Source organism: Hemibagrus wyckioides, linkage group LG29 (assembly GCF_019097595.1).
Source record: "Hemibagrus wyckioides isolate EC202008001 linkage group LG29, SWU_Hwy_1.0, whole genome shotgun sequence".
NCBI lineage: Eukaryota > Metazoa > Chordata > Actinopteri > Siluriformes > Bagridae > Hemibagrus > Hemibagrus wyckioides.
In genome coordinates, this window is record NC_080738.1 from 11,102,968 (window position 1) to 11,124,836 (window position 21,869).

Genomic DNA, 21,869 nt, shown 5'->3' on the forward strand with positions numbered 1-21,869 from the left:
GTCATTCTCAAAGATATGAAGCAAGTAGCTTTGAGCACAGTTATGGACCATAAAATAGCATGAAATCGTTTTTTTATTTCTTACAGAGAGGGACAGTGGCTCAGTATCATTCTCAAAAATGTGATGCGATGAATACGAACCCTAAAATTGTGTGAAATCATTATTTAATATCTATTCAAGGTATGTTTGGAAGATGAAATATTTAAGGCTTTTGAAAGTGGACCCTACTGATGATATCTGCAAATTGTAAAGAAGCCAATTTTTATATAACATCTGAACTGCATTTAAAGGTAATGAAGAGGCTGCTTAGTGAATTTATTGTGAAAGTATTTAGTTCAACATTTATTATTCGCCGGTAAAGGAATCTTTCTCTTCCTGAGGAAAAGAGTGTTATATTTGGTTAATAATAGAGGAAGACCCCCACCCAAAACCTTCAGCTTTGATGATACAAAGATATGAAGAGGGGAAGTGAACAATAAACTGTCTCTCTCTCTCTCTCTCTCTCTCTCTCTCTCTCTCTCTCTCATTCACTCCCCCTTCCTCTCATGGTCTCATGCAAACATCCTTCTGAACTTTAAACCATTAAGCTGCAAAAAAAAAACATACTATGACTCACGAAATACTCCCCTGGACAGGGATTTGGTTGTCTCCATATTATTTTTTATCAGTAGCTGGCTTCTGCATAACAGTGACACAAACAGAGATCGGATCATTTTATTGCACTTCGGGATTCAGCGATTACTTAAGATGAAGTTAAGCATTAACTGGATTCATGCCAATCAATTCCATAGTCTCATGAAAGTTTTTTTTTCTTTTTTTTTCTGGAGGTTTATGGCTGATAAGCGATGGTAACTAGCTCACAAGTTAGCGATTGCTCGACGGCGGAGAGAAGTTAAGCATTAACGGGATCTACGCTTACAAACTCTGTTTTTTCAGTACCTCTGGGAATCTTTAAAGAATCACAGCCAGTGATTACCTCTATTTGTTGCTCACAAGGAGCATCACCTCTATTCACACTGATTGCTAGAGGTGAGAGAGGTGAAAATATGTCTGCTGCTCTTGACGAGTATTGCGGGTCAACATTTTGGGTGAGTTTTGAAACAGTATTTCTTTTATTATTTTTTTTATGATTACTTGACCCTTTCTATCTTTCTTTATAACTTCACGTTAACATCTGTGCTGTGTTCAAGAACAAAAAGAATGCATTTATTAGTATTTACCCATAAGACGTGAAGGCTGTTGAATTATCTGCTCCTGTTCTGTTGTTTATCAGTGTTATGAGCTCCAACCTAGTTAGCCATCTTAATAAAAAGAGTAGAATGTGAAATGACTGATAAAATAATGGTTCTTTCTCTGGAGCTTCGTTAATGTTTAGATAGTTAATTAACAGTTAAGCACTGAACCACGCAATACAATTAAGTGTTTGAGTTGATGGGAAATATTACTCATGTGTATACAGATATAGTGTCTACTTTAATTAAAGTTCTGTAAAGGTTTGGACTAGACAAATTTACTCTGAAAATATATGTGTATGCCTTTATTTGAAGCCATGTTCCTGTACTAATGCTATTCTATAGTTCATCAGTTGTGATGTTCTTCAATCAACTAAAAAAAATCAGGTTGATAATGATCAAGTAAAATTTGCTGATGAAGGGAGTTCAGATGACGGCATGTTGATAATAATGAATGACTGCACACGAGCCATGTGGTGTTGATGGCCATGACTTCGTCGACTATCTTTGGACCATGATTTCGCAATTTAATCCACAGCAAAGGCAAACAAATCCCACGGTGTACATTTCCTGCAAAACCTATATTTTCTGCCAAATTTCTAGCCATAAGGACAACACTGGTTATTCGAGTGTATAATAGTTTATGTGAAAATAAATCAGTGTAATTATATTACACTGTATAATACCAGTAATGCTAAAAATATTCAATATATACTTATACTCAAATATTTTATATATATTTTTCTTACACTCAAACATTAAATATATACTTAATAATCATACTAAAATACTCAGTACATACTTTAATCATACTCAGATACTAAATACATACTTTATATAATCATCGCCGCTCAATTTTTGTGAAAGTTTTATGTGATTTAACAACCAACAAAATTGAAAATGAAAAAGTGTTGTTGAAAACTTAGCTTACAAATTAGACTTTTTCTATCCACTCTAGCTTAAGACTCTAAGCGTTTCACTTAAGTATTTGTAAGTATTTATAAGTGCCGTAACTGCTGTTATTAACCTTAAAGCTGTGGTTCATTCAACTTTTTGTTGCTAGCTGCGTAGCTACAATGCTAGTTTTTTTGTGCTAGTTTTACTGTAGGAAACACAACCATAACCAATTCCATATACAAAATGATGTACTAGAAGTAACTTCTTCTTATTAAAGTGATCCTAATTTTTTAAACACACATTATTAAGAAGTACTGAATATCAATAAGAAAACTTTTCGTGAACATACGTAAGTTACACTTACATATACTTACTTACACTTGCAAAACGTATGACCATGCTGGAGCCATGCTGTATCGATAATCGTGACTAACCAACTACCTTTGGACCATGACTTTGCAGTTTAGTACGAAAATGAAAACTTGCAAATCGAAACCCATGCTGCGGTAGCTTTATGAATATTAAAACATGAGCAGCTTTAACTTTCATACGGCTTGTGGAAGGAGCTCTGTTCTGGATCACTTACTTTAGAAGTGATAAGTAAGAAGAGAGAAGTAATTAAAAGCAAGGTTTGTTCTATGCAGTGTCCTCCAGAATTACTGGCACCCAGTCAGTTGTAGTAACACATACAGGGATGAGGGATATACAGTTCTCAAACACACATGGAGGTGTGTATTGATGTATAAGTAGGGTGGTTTCATGCTAAAGCACTTCAAAATGATTAGCACCCTGACAATTGATAATCGGTGACAACTGACCTAGCGGAGTCTCTTCCTGTAATATCTGACAAGATCAGAGACTCCTAAGGATTGACAACTCCATGCAAAATGATTTAAGCTCAGTATCTTTTGTTTACCAGAAAGGAAATTTATCAGACATTTTCAATCAGTATAAACAAATGAATTATTTTACTGCTATCGCAAGTCTGATATAAAATGAGTCAGGGCATTTCAGCGTGAGATGTTTTTACCTCTGTTGAGATAACCTTACACATAATTATAGTTGGTTAAAAATAGCGGTTTCAGATTTCCTCATATCATCCCAGGGAGTTTTTTCCTTGCCATCGTCGCCACAGGCTTGCTCATTAAGGATAAAATAGTTTAATCATTTAATTTAATTATTTATTTTTATTTCCAGTTATTTAGTTACTTTTTATTTTCACCCCCCCTTCTCCATTTCTCTTCTTTTGTAAAGCTGTTTTGAGACAATGTTCATTGTAAAAGGCGCTATACAAAATAAATTGAATTGAATTGAATTTTAGACACTTATAGACAAGAGCTTAGGGCATCTGAGAGAGCAAAATGCGTTTAATATCACCATTTACTTTGACGATAGAATTTTTTAATATTGCCCCTAGTAGGCTAATTAATAACTGATTAATAATAATCAGATTAATAATAATTAATAACTTAATTAATAACTTTTCTGAGAAATAGCATGACCCAGGAGAGAAAATTGATTTTGACCATAATACACAAAGTTAAGGTGCTGAATTTAGTACGAAATTCTCTTTCACCTTCTCTCTCTCTCTCTCTCTCTCTCTCTCTCTCTCTCTCCTTTCTGTCTCTTTCTCACCTTCTCTCTCTCTCTCTACTTTCTATGTCTCTTTCTCACCTTCTCTCTCTCTCTCTCTGTCCTTTGTATGTCTCACTCTCACTTTCTCACCATCTCTCTCTCTCTCTCTCTCTCTCTCTCTATCTCACTCTCTCGCTCTCTCTCTGTCCTTTGTATGTTTCACTCTCACTTTCTCACCATCTCTCTCTCTCTTTCTCTCTCTCTCAGCTTGAAAGTAATGTTTAACAGTTTATCGTCAAACCTTGACAACCGCAAGAATCAATTCCAGTAAGCAATTATAAGCTTTTATTTTTATGCATTCACCATCCTCGTCACTGTAAGGGGTGACAGTGTGCTCCTGGGTGATCTTGGACCCATTTTCAACCATTTTCAGAAATTTATGCAAATAAACAAGCAACACTTATTTGTCTATAAACCTTAATGCACTCTAAAGTATAGATACAAAAGTGCAACCTTATATATATATATATATGTATATTCGGATTTGAGGGAATTATTTTGTATCACTAACATTTTCCATCATTTTTATGAAGGATGTCAGTCATTCTGGGCACAATGTATTTTGCCTGTCCATTTGTCAAATATATAATATGTTCTATTTGTGTTACTTTATCAGGTAACATCCCTAAACTTTGAATACGTAGTACAAATAAGGGAGAATATTAAAATGAATTCATATGAATCCAAATCACAAACTTTCACCCATTCACAGCCTTCCGATTTGACTGATGCTTTAATCCAGTGTTTTTATTACAAACTACAGAGATGAAAGTTAAAACAGTGCTGAGATTTGTGCTCAGCAGTCCGGAGTGTAATGCAAGTGTCATGAATAATGCCATGTGATGCGTTAGGATTTTTTCAGAATAGCTCTGAGGCTATGTATTAAGATCCAACGCTTTAATGCTCAATACTTATTTCATTAAAGATTTAATACCTAAGTATTGTTCAGTCTTTGAAACCATGTAAGTATAGTGTTTTGTTAATCTACAAGGGCAATATATTCATAGAAAAGCTCTGAGAAACAGAAAGAGCTCACACAAATCTTTCTAGCTTCATAGTAAATGCTGATATCGAACCCTTTTCTGCTCACTGAGATGCTTTAAGTGCAAATATGAAGGTGAATTCTTCATCCACTAAAATTCTGTGTAAGGTTATACAACAGAAGGAAAAACGCACGTCTCAGTGTCCTGAATTTTTCTATCAGACTTGCGATAGCAATCTACTAAAACATTTAATTTGTTCATTAAATATTCCCATTCTACCGGCTAGGGTGCAAAAAATGAGTAGCCGTTTTGGATTTCCTTGACATACTGGCTGTGATCTTAAAGTCGCTTCATTCAATATTTTGGCTTAATTTGAGGTGTTCACATTTTCTTCACATGTATATACACCATACTTCCACTCCAGAACGACTCGTTCCTGAATCGCACGGATCCGGACCTGCCGGTTTGTGTGGAGAGAACGGTGTTGGTATGGATACCGCTGGGATTCCTGTGGCTTTGTGCTCCCTTACACATAGCCAGACTCTTCAAGAAAAAAGCACCTCAAACTCCATTCTCAGAACTCTACATCTGCAAACAGGTAAAAGTCATCGAGACTGTCGTCCATCCGGGTGAGCGCCAGCGCTGCCTCCTCAGAGAATATAGTTTGCACAATCACACAGGCCAGATGGGTCCCCAGTTTCCTGATGAATAATGGGACTTCTTCACAGTGAATTCAAATGATTCGGTCAACCAGAAAATGTAATGCGTACGTCTGTGCACATTTTCCTTATTCATATTATCATTGCTCAAAATTCAAACGAATTGGGGAATGGACAAAAAAAAAACAACAATTACAAAAATTCATCCTGAGTGAGGAGACTTCTAAATTGTATTACGGTGCACATAATTTAGCTTGACACTTTCTATTTCTACTAAACAAACAAATAAAATTCTGTTTTTCCATCAGGTTGTGGCAGGACTTTTGTTCCTGACAGCTGTTGCTGGACTTGCTGTCACACTTGCCGAAGATTACGGACCGTCGAAAGACTCGTCGGCTGAAAAAAATCCTACTGTGCTTTATGTTAATCCTGTGCTGTTTGGAGTCTCTTGGGTAAGCTGGTGATCGGTTGTAATTTTTGTCTGATTTTTTCCTTTTTTCCTTTCTGATTACTGACCTTTTTACCCTTCCTTTATTAATCATGTATGGCAATTTAATTATTATTATTATTATTGTTATTATTATAAGACTATCACACCATCACTGAACTGCCATTACATCACTCAGCTTTCGGCAGGAAGGAAATAGTCAGGAAGTCTATAATGATCTCAGAAACTAGACTGACCTATTAGTTCTGTTGCTGTTGTAGAAAGGACATTATTAACAGTTACATTATTTACTGTCCAGTGTAACCTAAATAAGTCCGGTTCCTCTCAAGGTTTCTTCCTCATATCATCTCAGGGAGTTTCGCCTCAGGCTTGCTCAGTAGGGAGAAATATTAGGGATAAATGTTCAGGATAAATAGTAACTTATCTTTAAAACTTATGATTATTTGTTTCTATACTTCGGTAAAGTTTCTTTGAGATAATATCCATTGTTAAAAGCACTATACAAATAGATGGAATATTATTATTATTTTTATTAGTAGTATGAAAAGAAGTCTAATTTAATTCTTTTCTTCAAGCATTCGTTTACATTTACTTTAGTTGGTAAGTGTAAAATGAATAAGGATGAGAAGGGGGAACTATAAATTTATTTGTTTAAACTCTTTTTTCCATTTTTATAATTGGTACCTAGACTTTTGTGAACAACAATATAATGCTCTACATTCTTACTATGGGCTACAGCACCTGGCAGTTACACTTTTCTATTAAAAATAAATGACCCCCTGAGTAATGGCCTGGAAAAAACCTCAACATGTTGAAATATTGATATTTTCTACTATATATGTATGCCGTTGGTGAAAGACTTTCCGGAAATAAAATACGTATCTCAACCACAAGCACTGTAGCATTTTAAAGTCTGCTTACCACTAAACCTTTTTATAAGGCTTATCTTTGTTTCGAATTTGGCATATATTCATTATGTGAAGAAATTTTATAGACAGCTTTAAGCTTTATCCTTTTGACTCCTTAGCAAATATGATCTATGCAGGAAAATAGTAATCCCTGACCTCAAACCTACTAAAAACCTCTGGGATGAACTGGAACACTGACTGTAACCCAGACCTCTTGGGAGCTCTACTGTACCTCTGCGCACCATTCAACCTCTGCAAATGATTCAGGATTTTAATTACATAAGAGCAGGCGGTGATCAAAACAAGGTTAAGGTACAAAAAAATTTAAAAAACGAGGCAATAGTAATGTCACAGACTCAAAAATACAGAACGTATACTTCGTAATGAAGACTACACATGCAACATTCAATCACGAAACATGACGGAAACAGGCGCGGAGGCATGGATCAAAGGAGCATGGCTACATAAACGAAGCAATAAAAACATGGAACAATTGTAGAAGTGCTGTAGCGCTACGGGCTGCTCTGTGTGCTGCACAACACGGCTCCCAGCACAAGAGGGAGATTTGTGACAATTAAAATTAGTGCAGATGTGTGCAATTTTAGTGTGATATATGCTGTGCAAAACATGTGCTTGAGGTAGTGTAATTGAGATATTTGAGGTAATTGAGATATTTGAGGAATTGAGGTAATTGAGATATTGTGTAGAAAAGTCTGGAAATGTTCTATTTTCAGCAGAATAGCCTTTGCATGAGAAAATGATGGATTTTTTTTGCATCTGTGGTGAAATGGTGGTCTTCTTACCAGTGTTGATTGCTCACTATCTGGCATGTGCAAAAATACTGAGAGGTTTTCTCCAGGTTTTCAACACACTACTTGTTTGAAAAGTTACTGAATGTGTGCTCATCATGTATAATTCTTCAATCTGTAGGTTTTGGTGATGCTCATGCAGGAAGCTGTTCGGTGCAAGGAGAGAGCCGTCGATTCTTCGAGCCTTTTCCTGTTCTGGTTGCTGTTGGTCATCTGCGACATATTTCCTTTCCAAACCATTCTAAGAGACGCACTGAAGCAGGTACCGTTAAAGATCATCGATGCTTATTAAAGGATGAGATTTGAGAATGCGTGTTTTTTCTTGTCATTTTTTGCGTCTATTCTTTCAGGAGAACGTAGCAGATCTCCCCAGGTTTTGTCTTTTCTACATAGCTTATTTACTTGAGCTGGTTGCTTTGGTTTTATCAGCCATCGCTGATGTCTCACCTGAGGTTGAGGAGCTGACAAAAAAGGTAAATATCGTTTTTTTGTTTTTTATCATATCTGTTTTTTATACACAATATATAGACAGAAAAATGTGTGATTTTTTATAAATATATTCCTGCCAACGTTTGCATTCATTTACATTTCTCACACCTGCAGAACCCTGAAGCTACTGCTACATTTCTTAGCAGAATCACTTTCAACTGGTTTAACTGGTAGGTTTTGAAACACAACACCTATTCCCTGCATGCTATTTCTAACACTCTGACAGATGGCCTGGGTTAAAGATTAAGCTTTTTATTCATAACCCCAACTTAATTTGCTTACTTAAAGAATAATCCTAGACATGGGAGATTCAATTAATAATAAATAAGATCTTTTTTTTTATTTATATATATATATATATATATATATATATATATATATATATATATATATATATATATATATATAATAATTATAATATAGATAATTATTATATATAAATAATAAGAAAATAATTATTTTCTTTTTAATTAAAAGAACAGCATCATCTTTTAATGCGCTCTGTTAATAATTATTGTCGTTTAAGCACTTTAGCGAACATCAAAATCAGTGTTTGTTCTATGAAGCGTTGTGATTATCTTTGTATTAAGTAATAAATAACTTGCAGCGGGGTGTTTTTGCACATGTGCTTTTACTACCTTACCTTAATTTACCCCTCACAGCAGAATGAGAAGCCTTTTCTCAGGAGCAGTAATCATGTTATTTTCAGGTTCAGTAGCAGGGCTGTAGACATTTTCTGGATTGACTTGGACTTCACCTGGATTTATTGACATTAGTGCTTGGGTTGTCTTAGACACGAAACATGGTTTTGGATTCATCTGAAATCTTTTTGGAAAGCACAAAGCAATTTCTTTTAGAAAACAGCCTCATCATTGGCACAATGCAGGAATGAAACCATCTTTGAAGTAAAGGCTTGACCTTGCCAATACTTTCCTCAGGCCATTTATCTGTTGCACAATTAATCTGCCTTTTCAACAAGTGCATGTGTCATATATTTCATTTCATCTCACCTCAGCACTGAACTCACTCTTCACTCCTTGCTCCTTGAGTTTCAACATTTTGCACAAGCCTCCTCAGCACCCTATTTATATTTCTGACTTATTTATACCCTATTTATTATGTTAATGTTTGGTGTCCTCTCCAGGTCAATTCCTTCACCATGTGTGTATGGAGTTTGCATGTTCTCCCCATGCTTTAAGGGTTTCCTCTGGGAACTCTGGTTTTCTCCTCAGTACAAAGAAATTGATTGGGAGCTCTAAATTGCCCTTAGTGTGTGAATGTGCCCTGTGTTGTGTTTTGCACCCCATCCATGGTGTCATTTACCTTGCCCCCTTCTCCCCTAGGACAGACTCCAGGTCCCCTGTGACCATGTGTAGGATGTACAGAAAATATCTAGAGGGATGCTTTCTGGTATCAGTCTTAACTCTCCCTCACTTCCATTTTTAACTTAATCTTGACTTTGTCTTAACTCAGTCGAAGCTAGTCCTGGTTAAAGTTATGTCTTGGATATATAGTGCACACGCTGCTGAAAAATATATATTTTTCTATTCAAGGATGGTCATCAATGGCTTCAAAAGGCCACTGGTGCAGGAGGACATGTGGGAGTTGAACGAGAAGGACAGCACAGGTTACATCAGCCAGAGGTTTGAGGAAATCATGAAAGAAGAGCTCAGGAAGGGTCGGCAAAGACTACAGAAGAAACAGAGCAAGAAGAAAGAATCAACACTGAAGCTTGATCGTGAGCAGAATGACCTGGCCAAGGGAGTCAGTCAGGATATCCTAATCATGGTAATAATAATAATAATAATGTTTCATTTCTTTTTATTCACGACAAATATACTCACTCCATATTCAGTTATTACTCAGAAAGCAAGTGGAATTCACATCCTGTGTCATTCTGCATTACAGAATCCATTGGATGGATGCATAACATATAATTTATTCCGTGTTGGGATGCAAGCGCAATCATACGCAAAGATTACAGATGTGTATTTAATGCAAATTGAAAGGTTTACATGCCTATTATTTCTGTTTCCTTGTTGACTAAATGGATTATTGTCACAGAGGTAGACTCAAGGAGCTGAATGTAAATGCAAACGACTTTAAGGACAAATAAACACAAACAAAATAAGGATAGGCAAAAGTATTGGAACAGGCACAGAGTAAATCTAAAAAACATTAGACAAATCTTAGTCCAGAAAAACAGGCAAAGATCCAGAGGGCAAAATCAGGAATTTCAGAAAGAAACAGGGTCAGAAAAAGAAAAGAAAAGATCACAATAAATGGTTTATTAACATCACAGACCGAAGGAACAGAGCGTGTAGCCTGCAACTAGGTACTGAAACCAACTGGAAGGGTGAAAAACAGATATATACGTAATGGGAAACAGGAGAAGATAATTAACATGTGAACATGGGAGTGCTGGTGGATGATAGGAGTTGGAGAACATATTCGTCGGCTGTGGTGAAACTGAGCCTAAGACGTTATGTGACGTGTCCATCATTCAACTGACGAGAAATTTCTGAAGAAAAATGCTTCCTGAAAGTTTGGTGTATAGATAAGGGTCTTCATTCTGCTTTCTGTCATATTCTTGAGCTATACAGTGAATACCTTGTCAATCTAAATTGAGAAGCAAATGATGTATTCTTCCCTGGTGCATTATTCTCTGGTGTAGTCCAATAAACCCATTATCTAAACACACAAAACAGCTTCATATCACAGAACAGGTGTTGGGCATATGATAATATAACAGGCCCATAGAGAGACATTCAGTATTCAGAAGAAAGTTTGATATAATTACTAAATCTGTTGTTTTTGTTAACAATAAGATGGAAAAGCCTTGTTCTGGCTGATGTACAGACTCGAGGAGCTTGTTTTTATTGCACTGTTACTTTTACCTTCTTCATTTTTCATTGTTTGGGGACTTAGGAGGAGAGAGGAGAAAAGGCTGAAAAGAAAAAGAAAAAGAAGGAAAAAAAGGACAGTGTTTCAGATTATCCCGACTCTTGGTTGGTGCCCACCATCATGAAAACATTTAAATGGGTTCTTCTAGAGTCCGCTGTCTTCAAACTATTACAAGACCTTTTATCATTTGTGAGTCCACAGCTGCTCAAGTGAGTCACTTGGTTTTTCTTAATGGTTTAATCCCATTTAAAGCCTCCAAAGAGATTATTTTGCTTTTAGGGCTTTGTCTTGAAACCCTTGAATGAAATGCCACTTGCAGTGTACAATTTTTGGTTTCGATATTCATTTCCTGCTAGATATTGTTTGTTTGGGTTTTTCGGCACAGGGTCATGATAACCTTCACTCAGGACAAATCCATTTACACATGGTGGGGTTACATTTATGCCGTACTGCTCCTGATTGTGGCAATGCTCCAGTCCTTGTTCCTCCAACAGTATTTTCAGCGCTGTTTTGCTCTGGGTATGCAAGTACGCACAGCTATCATGGCTGTAGTGTATAAGAAGGTATGAAAATCTTTTATCATATAATTTTTTTTTATGTCATATTATATTTGTCTTCATGAATATGCTTCACTCTGATTGTGTGTTTCGGTAGTTTGGGTTCGACAGAAACAAACAAAAAGAGAATTGTCTAATAAATGTGTACTTTAATACGCATAAAAATTAGTCCTAAACAAATGTAGCAATTTTTAATCCCATTAAAAACATTATACCAAAATGTGTTGTGATTAAATTAAACGTGTTCTGATTAGTTTGGTTAGCGTATTTATTTATTTGTTTGTTTTTATTCATTTATTTAACAACATACATTTACCTAATAATTCATTTATTTCTGAGTAATTTCTATTAATATTATATAATTTGGACAGTGTGGTTGGGTAGTGGTTAGTGGTTAGTGGTTTGCTCCAGGAACTCTAGCTCCTTCCCTCAGTCCAAAGATATGATTTGTAGGCTGTTTCCTGAATCCCCTGGGATAGACCCCAGGTTCCTTGTACCCCTGTATAGGATAAGCGCTACAAATTATGGATGGATATAATCCCAATACAGTATACAGTATAGTTTAAGATTAATAGCTAGTAATCTGGCTGATTAGGTTTTAATTCAGAGGTTAGGTTTTACATTTACACATATGTAAAACAAAGGGGTGTCGCATTCATGCAGTTCGCACCTTGGGGTGCTTTTTTCGATGTATCTTGTGTGATATAAATTTGTGAAATTTTATTCGAGGCTGATATAACACACACAAATACTGTTTAACATTATTTATTATTTTGTAGTCCTTTTTAAACTTCACTTTTTCCCTCCACATTGATACCTTTGTAGGAGACACCACTGGCACATTTTCTTTAGAGGAGAGTGCATCAAATTGATGAAAACACTGAAATGACTTTATTCATTTAGCAAATCTACCCTGAAAATATGAAAAAAAAAAAAACTAATGATCCTTTCCAATTTAGTATCTAATGGCTTGATTAAGTTGAGAGCAGCAGTAACTGTTGAATTCATGATATTAATTGGATGTGCTGGTTTGAGTGCAATTTTATAAGCTGCCGAATAATGAGCGAGGAATTAAACTCCAGTTACTTTGATAAAAACAGGACACGTGAAGCTTCTTATTCATCCATCTTCTTATTCACACCATCAGAATATTTTATTTTTAAAGTATTTCTTGCAACGAAAAAAAAAAAGTCTTCAGTCTGCATTCCCGGGTTTTATTATGTGGCTTAAATAAAATAAAAAAATACCCTGTCTCACACATTTCTAGAAATTAATATTATTTACTAGATAAATTATACAATAATTAAACACCGGAGTCGTAAACTACAAGTGGGTCGTTTGCATAAACTGAATGTGGAACCCTCAACAAGATTTGAACATAGTTAAGTCTGAATATTAGTAGAAAAATAGTAGAAATTATTATATAATAAATATATATATAATAAATATAATAATATTATAAATATTATTCTGAATTATTTTATTAAATTATTTATATATTTTTATATGAATTTATTTTAATGAATTATATTTTAGTAAATTATTTAATTAATTATAATTTAATTATTATTTTATTTAAAAAAATAATAATTCAAAATACTGTATTTCCTGTCAATCTGCAAAAAATTCTAAACCAATCCCTTGACCACTTTTAACTTATATGTAATATGTAATGCATCACTGCATTGCTTATGCAGTTGTATGACTCCTGTTCTCATTTTTTAGGCACTGATCATGTCTAACAAAGCAAGGAAGGAGTCCACTGTAGGGGAAACGGTCAATCTGATGTCAGCCGATGCTCAACGCTTCAACGACATAACTAACTTTATCCACCTTCTGTGGTCGTGTCCACTGCAGATCTGTATATCCATAGCTTTTCTGTGGATTGAACTGGGGCCTTCTGTTCTCGCTGGTCTCTTAGTGATGTTGCTTATGGTTCCCATTAATGGGTTACTGGCCGCCAAATCCAGGACTTTCCAGGTATTTCCTTTTCCTATTGTGAATTAGTGTGAAGTTACTGAAATAGCTAACTTGCATAATACCTGGCTTTATACAGCTTTATAATATCTGCCAACAATAAGACACTATAATGTCTGTTCATAAGAATCCATGTGACAAGTAATAATGTAGACCCTGCCTTATAGTGCATTATAACATAAAATGATTTTATGAACAGATATTATAAGGTGTTATGGACCCTGGTTTGATCAAGTTGGGTAACACTTTCAGTGTAGGTCATAGTTATAAGGAATTATGAGCATATTCATAAGCATATAAGTATTCATACACACAGTTGTATATTTATATAAAAAATACATCTATCTGTATTATGACACATTATAACCCTCTTAATATAAATGGCTTTTTAAAATCAGAGAATCTAAACCTCTGTGTACACAAATAATACACTAATAGACTGGACACAGTTTTTTTGGTATTGTTGAGATGCATTATAAACACTGCTTATAGTGCCTTTATTAATATTACTGTCTTAAAATGATTTCATGAACAGATTTTATAAAGTGTTATGCATCCTGATATAATCAAATTGGAACACTTTCCACGAAGGTCATAGTTATAATGAATTATATAATGTTATTAAGCATTCATAAGGTATTATACACCCTGTTGCAAATATGTATGCAAATGCATTACAGTTGATAACTATCTTTGTTATGCTTTATGAATATTATAAGCAGTGATCCTGACACATTGTAACACTTTTATTATAAGAGTCTTTTTTTTAATCAGAACATCTTTAGCGCTTTTTTTGTTATTGGTGCTATGATGCATAATAAACACTGCCTATAGTAATAATAGTGACTTGAAAATGATCACATGTACAGATATAAGGTGTTATGCATCCTGATATGAAGAAATTGATACGATCTATGAGGGTCATATTTATAATGAACTACAAGCCTATTCATAGAGTGTTATAAAGCATTCATAAGGTATTATATACACTGTTATAAATATATGTGAAAACGTATGACACCGATTAACTATCAGTATGATGCATTATGAATTGTTAGCCTTATATATTATAAGCAGTGTTCATGACTCATTATAACACTTTTATTGCAACTGTCTTTGATCTGTTAGAAAATATTGTGTTATAAACACTGCTTATCATGCATTCTGTTACCAGGTTGTAAAAGCATAGTTTTTTTTTAATACACACAGCCCTCTGTTAGCACGAAATGAAATGCTTTATAAAGTGTTAGGCTGTGTCATTTGTTGGCTCAAGCCGTGCTTTATGTATACTTTATACCATATTATAATGTATTATAAATGTTGGTTTCATAAGAAGTGCTACTTATTTCTCTAAGCAAGAAAATTCTTTCTTTCGTGTCTTTAAATAGCTAAGAAGCGACACACACACTTTCTTTTGCTGCTTATATCAACACACTGGAATTAAGTGGACCTTTCCCTTTTATATTAAGTGAATGGGAGCAGAATTAATGAAATAAGTTTCTTGCCCAGTTAGTGGGTGATGTTGCAGAATTAATTCATGCACAAGCGAACATCCAAAATGTCTAGAGTTTATTCCAATTGAGTCATCCGCAGCTGGTGTGCTGTTTAATGAGGACAAAATTTTCCCGAGAAATTCAAATACATGAAATGTCCCATTTTGCAAATTTTAAATCCAGTGTACTGGAGTACAGAGCCGACAGAGTTCCTGACGTCATGATTTCAAGCCAAGTGGGTTTTTACATAGTCACCCATTTAATAGAGAGATCATATAGTAGCTTGACTATGGCCTGGGTACGATTTCCAGGCAGGGAACAAATCCAGCCACTGAGGAATTGATGGTCCCAAGCCGGGATAAAATGGGAGGGGAAGGGCATCGTGTACAGTATAATAAAAACTGTGCTAAAATCAAATGGATGATCCAGTGTGACAACCCTGAACAGGAAGTGGTGTCATTCAGATGAGAAGTCTGTTTTCTCTCAAGGTTTCCGTCTCTGGAAGCTTTCCCTCACCGCCATCACCTCTGGCTGGCTCATTAGGGATAAATATTATAATTTCTATTCTGAATATTTAAATTCCTGCAAAGATGCTTTGAGACAATTCCCATTGTTAAAATCACTATACAAATAATACAGAATTGTATTTAATACATCGGAAAAAATAGGTGGACACAACAGTGTGAGATGAATGGAAAATATACACTAAGTACACAGGACAGAACAGTGTTGAACCAGTGCAAAACAATTCTATATAATATAATCTATTGCCTGTGCCATGGCTGTTGCTGAAGGGTTTGATTAGTGCAGCTGTGTTTTGAGTAATCTGACTTCCTGTAGGAAGAAGCAGTTCAGATTATTTGCTCTAGTAACTTTCACCAGATGGCAGGAGGGTGGAGATTTCATGAGAGGTTTAGGGTTAGGAACGATGCTGGTTGCCTTGCGGATGCAACAGCTGTTGTCAAAGGCGACGATGGTGGATAGAAAGACCCTGATGATCTTCTTTAGTGTGCTGGAGGGTCTGTGCAGTTCTCGTACCCGACAGTGAGCCAGCTGCTCAGGATGCTCTCTACTGTGCCCTTTTTTCTACATATAGTAGTTTCCTGCTTGTGAAAGATCCATTGTCTCCTTTTTTTTTTCCCACTCACAATTTCATTTTTTTTCATTTTCAGGTGGAAAACATGAAGTATAAAGACAAGCGTATGAAAATAATGACTGAAATCTTAAACGGCATTAAGGTAGGCAGGTTCTTTCACACCGCGATGAATAAGCTGCTAATTATAGTCCTCAAGAGGAAGCTAGATATTTTCGCTCTAATTAAACAATGACAAATCCCTGAACCTGACATTTTTATGTTTTCACTTCAGAAAATTAGTTATATTAGGTTGTTTACAAGACAACTGCATTATGAGTATGATAAAGGGAAATGTTTAGAAGCTAAAATGACTTATTCCTGGTGCCTGGCAATGTCAAACTGAGCTGCTTTTCTGTTGGACCCACCTGCAGCGGTGCCAGTGTCTGGAGAATTCCACATCCTTTGTGCTTGTCTTTAAATTTCTTTGTGTTTGTCCTTTCTTTTTCGATTTCTTGCAGTGTATCTGGGCTTTGTTTATAAATCCCCTCCCATTGTTTTGCAGATTCTTAAACTTTATGCTTGGGAGCCCTCTTTCCAGGCTCAGGTACAGGATGTAAGAGAGAAGGAGTTGAAAGTGATGAGGAAGTTTGCTTACTTGTCATCCATCTCCACTTTCATCTTCTCCTGTGCTCCAGCTCTGGTGGGTATAACGGGTTTCAAACACGTTTCATATTTCACGTTATACATAAACCATGAATGTACTTTTTTCTTTTTTTTTTCTCTTAATTAACGATATGGCCAGAAAGGGGGAAAAAAAAACAGTCATTAGTATTTAGAGAATAGGTTATAATTGTAGCATTTACTAGAAAAATCATATTTTAATTATTCTGACAAGCAAACAAACAAATAAATAAATAAATAAAAATAAATAAATAAATAACAATAAATAATAATTTACATTCATTACAGGCCAAAGTATTACACTAATGTTTAAAGTTTGTAAATTTATGTAATTTATTTTATTTAATTTTTTTTCGAATTTATTTATAACATTTTCTAAAAACGATTTTGTCGAATTTTCCCAAACATGTGGCTTTTCTTTCCCCTTTTAACTGTCATAAATCAGAGAGATGAGTGCAAATAAAATGTAACAAACAAACCAAAAGGCTAGGCAAAAATCTGCATCCAGAAGTAAAAGTAAATAAAAAACAAACAAAAAATAACTTTCACTGTACTGCCTTCAGCTCACAGTTTTCTTTTGACTGCCAATCACACTAGGGCCATACTAGGTCAAAATTTTGTCTCGGCCCCAGTTCGGAGTTTGCACTTTTCCTTTTTAAATATTTATTCACTGCTGTCACCGCTACCTGTCGCATGCATCAATAGTTGTTGTGACTGATCAAGGTCATTATATTGACATCATATTTCCACTACTTTTTACAGTCACTACAATGTAGGCACAGGCACTTAACAATGGCAAAATATTTTCAGTAATTAAATAGCAATTCTTTCAACCAATTATTTGTAATTGGATAATTTCCCATGGCACACCTGACAATCTCTCATAGCACACTTGTGTGCCTTGGCACAGAGGTTGAAAATCACTGTTATACAGTAACTACATCATTGTTCGAGCTTATAATAGTGTAATAGTCAATATATGTTTGCAGATTCAGTATCGTTACTACATGTAACGTAGAAATGTACTGCACATTACAATTTCTTTATTATTTTTACCTTTCTCCGTTAACTTTACTTCTTAAATGCAGTTTATTTATACGCACGGGCTAGGTAGAGCGGCCTGGTTTTCATTTCACTGCAGGTTATTTACTTGTATGCGATTTGTACAGTTATTTGTCACGTACACAACTTATATAACTGTATGCTTGACAAATAAAAATCTTGCATCATGAATTCCCTAATGGTCTGAATATAAAAGTGCATATGACTCTGATCATTGTGTATTTTGCAGGTGTCGCTGGTGACCTTTGCTGTTTTTGTGTCTGTCGATTCGGATAACATCTTAGATGCACAAAAAGCTTTTACATCTATTTCTCTCTTCAACATACTGCGTTTCCCTTTGGCTATGCTCCCCATGCTGATTTCCTCCATCGTACAGGTACACACACAATTCGGTGTCCATGGAATTCATATCCATATATATTCTTACTGTTGGTTTTGATCTGTTAATACTAAACATATCAGATGTAATATTAAAATTAATTACTTTTATGAGGTTGTAATCCTTTTTTTTTTTTTTTCATAGACGACTGTATCCAAAAAAAGGCTGGAGAAGTTTCTAGGTGGAGACGATTTGGACACCATGGCAGTCCAGCACACTGACAGCAAGGGTACACATAACCATTACACATAACGTCCACATTCAGACATATTTAGAAATGTATTACACACCTACTACTTGTTCAATTCCAGGCTGTGCCATTAGATGATCCAAACTTTTTCTTTTTTTTTATTATTATTCTTTTTGAAGGCTTTTCAGCATTTATTTCCAAGATATTCCGAGGTCCAAATACATGTGTGCATAAACTCTGCGTAACTCTGTCCTTTTATTAAAGAGTTTTATTATTATATGGCACTGGCTAGCTGTTACTGATTTACCAGCTCTTCATTTTACCGTCCCTGATTAGCAGTACACTAGCATTATCAGACAATAAGTATAAACAAATGGATTATTTTATCGCTGCAAGTCTGATACGTAATTAGTCACGACACTGTCGGCTTTCAGTTTGAGATCTTTACCTCCGTTTGGATAATCTTACACAGAATGTTAGTGGACTTAATGCACATCAGAAACTAGAAATGGCTTTGATATCACCATTTACTTTGAAGATAAAAAATATTTATATGAAAATTAAGGATATGAGCTAACCATTTATTTATTTATTTATTTATTTATTTATTTATTTATTTATTTATTTCAAAGGAAATGTTATCTCTAGTAGGCTAGATAAAAACAGAAATATTCTTATTATAATCAGAATTATACATCGTACATGAGGCATTCGCTTCTCGGCATTCTGGCTAAGTTTACGTTGTGTTCTTTGAGAAGACAACAGTTGCTGGCTAAAGTAGTTAAGGCTCTGAGTTTTTGATCGCGGTTCAAGCCTCAGCACTGCCAAACTGCCACTGTTGGACCCTTGAGCACAACCCTTAACTCTATCATAGCTGACCCTGCACTCTGACCCCAACCTCCAAAGTTGGGATATATACGAAGAAAGAAATTTCACTGTGCTGTAATGTATAGGTGACAAATAAAGGCTATTCTTCTTTAAATAAAATATGCAAAAAAAAAAAACAATTTATGGTGTTTCAAATGAAAAAAAAAAAGCTTAAGCCTGTAGTCATGTATTTCTTTTTCTGTAGTTGAAGCTAATTATATATGATTTCTCTTCTCTGATTCGCTTTTTATTGAACAGACACAGCAGTAAGCATCAACAACGGCACTTTTACTTGGGGGATCGATTCCAAACCAGTTCTGCAGAAGTGAGTACTTTATTTTCTTCGGTCTGTGAATCAAAGCCGTGTATATCATCGAATACAGAAGACCTTGATTTCTGTCAGAAGCCTTCAAACTTTAGCTGTAGTTTTTGATCTGCGGAAATTCTGCTAAAATCCAGAACACAATGGAGGAGTTAATCTGTGCTGAGATGACACAGGAGGTGACTAACACTGACAGGCCTCCTTAACAAAGACTAAAGGTCTACAGGAATACCGCACAGATGAATGCAAAGCCTCTGCTTTTTTTTTTTCCCTTTCCTTTCCTTATTCAGAAAACGTTTCAAGCCTACTTATATCACATTAAAATCTCATCCACATATTATAGAACAAAGCATTCGCATGAAATTACAGCAATTAATAATCGATTGTTGGTTTAATTACAGTCCCGCGTGTACGTTTTCTCAGTTGCTCAGATGAGTCATCTGTAATGCCATAAAGATTCAAGCAGTGCAGTCTTTTGTGCTCAAGATACGTCAGATTCGCAATCGCCTTTTAAAGACAATTTACGAACCTAAATGGGAAATATTTTAACAAATGATTGCTTTCGATTGTTTTTTTGTGTGACCCCAATCGAAATGAAAGCTTGCCCTGTTGACATTTCAAGTAACTGCCATGGCAGCTTGACAATAATGTAAGTAGTTTTTCGTTAAAAATAAAAGAAAACTCATCTCTGTGTTTCCTCAGCGTGTCTCTGGATATTAAACCAGGCCGTCTTGTAGCTGTGGTGGGAGCAGTAGGTTCGGGGAAATCCTCTCTGATCTCAGCTCTGCTCGGGGAAATGCACAACCTCTCCGGCTCAGTCCACATCAAGGTAGCGAGGCAGATAAATGACTGCTATTTGTGCACTACTACTTCTACTACTACTACTACTACTACTACTACTTCCAGCCAGACTGGAGATCTGTAGGCAGCACAGGCACCTTAATCATTTGCACACATGCCTCAATAAAAGTTAGATAAATAGATGACTAGAGATTTAATGTTTTAAGTTAAGTTTTAGCTCAGGAACGCGGTTTCTGTGAATCAGTGTTATCACTGTATCCTGGACCTGGAGTATTAATGTCAGGTGATTTTCTTTTTCTAGCTCAGCCACTTCAATCTGATTTAGGCTTCAATCTTAATTTAGCAGCAAAAACATCAATACATGCAGGGCAGGGGTGCTGCAAGACCCGGATTGAGAAACACTGATATAGATCGTTTGAATCTATATTTCTTTAAGTGCCTGTGTCATTATCTAAGCCAAATGACTAACAATCTACTTTACAGCTAGAGTTATAGGGCTACATGATCTCTATATGACATCTGACATAAGTCAGACTTATAGGTTTGATCCAAAAGGTTTCAGTTGTCAGCTTCGATGAGATTTGATCATGAGTCACATGATTTGTTATTTTATACAAAATTGTATTTCTCATATGTCAGAATAGTAATGATATCAAGCATCAAAAGCAAAACCTAGCTAATTTAAAGACTTTGTGACTACATAATACATTTTTTCTGCTTGTAAGATTTTCATTTTTTTTTTTTTTTTTAGCTGTCACTGTATCAACCTAAAAGCTGTACTTTACCCTGTGCTTTGTGATGTAATGCAGAGTCAAACACAAGCTCAAGGTCTGCTGAATACACTGAAGCTCATGGATTTCATGGATTAACTCATCTCTCTCTTTTACACCTCATCAGTATACACGATGCATCCGTGCCTCCAGGCGAACAGCAAGAGACTTATTTTTTATTTAAGTAAACTTCTAGAAAACACTGAAAAGCATGGCGTATCTCACTCTTACTCTAACTTCTAATGAAACACTAGCTCATATTAAATCTCCTTGGTTAATTACATGTGTGATGGATGCAAAATATTTAAACCATTATACACTATATTGCCAAAGGTTTTGGGACACCCCTCCAAATGGGGTCGGCCCCTTAGTGGCAACTTTGTGGGAACAGTTTGGTGATGACCCCTTCCTGTTCCAATATGACTGCACACCAGTGCACAAGGCAAGGTCCATAAAGACATGGATGAGCGAGTTTGGTGTTCGGAGATATTAATAATCTCTAACATGCTAGCATGAGGCTTTATGATTGCAGCAGCAGTTCTTAGCTGCAAGTCTCCTCCTGAAATAAGGCTGAAAGTTAACACGATGGTCTCACATGCAGAAGATCCAGGTTACATGACACTGACACATTAAAGAAATTTCCTTTGCTGAAAAGGGAAAAGGGACGGTTGATGTGTCTTATCAGGATTCACGATGAATCTGTGCCTTGAGGTGAATAAGCACAGACACTT

The 21,869-nt window shown here is 35.5% G+C and overlaps 1 protein-coding gene across 5 annotated transcripts in view; it reads left to right on the plus strand.

The window, feature by feature from the left end:
- Positions 1–612: 612 nt before the first annotated feature.
- The window catches only part of abcc2 (ATP-binding cassette, sub-family C (CFTR/MRP), member 2), a 73,807-nt gene continuing 52,550 nt past the window's right edge, over positions 613–21,869 (plus strand). The window contains exons 1-17 of one of the 5 annotated variants that reach the window (XM_058384908.1): positions 613–1,088; positions 5,172–5,345; positions 5,715–5,858; positions 7,693–7,833; positions 7,922–8,044; positions 8,175–8,230; positions 9,614–9,848; positions 10,989–11,173; positions 11,350–11,527; positions 13,247–13,501; positions 16,164–16,229; positions 16,629–16,766; positions 18,039–18,185; positions 18,333–18,417; positions 19,504–19,570; positions 20,270–20,396; positions 21,266–21,298. In XM_058384908.1, coding sequence (XP_058240891.1) covers positions 1,047–1,088; positions 5,172–5,345; positions 5,715–5,858; positions 7,693–7,833; positions 7,922–8,044; positions 8,175–8,230; positions 9,614–9,848; positions 10,989–11,173; positions 11,350–11,527; positions 13,247–13,501; positions 16,164–16,229; positions 16,629–16,766; positions 18,039–18,185; positions 18,333–18,417; positions 19,504–19,570; positions 20,270–20,396; positions 21,266–21,298 — 2,196 coding nt within the window. In that variant the 5' untranslated portion in view covers positions 613–1,046. Of the gene's footprint in view, positions 1,089–5,171; positions 5,346–5,714; positions 5,859–7,692; positions 7,834–7,921; positions 8,045–8,172; positions 8,231–9,613; positions 9,849–10,988; positions 11,174–11,349; positions 11,528–13,246; positions 13,502–16,163; positions 16,230–16,628; positions 16,767–18,038; positions 18,186–18,332; positions 18,418–19,503; positions 19,571–20,269; positions 20,397–21,265; positions 21,299–21,869 lie in introns of those variants that run through there. The other 4 variants (XR_009204062.1, XM_058384905.1, XM_058384907.1 and 1 more) reach the window with 4 other exon arrangements.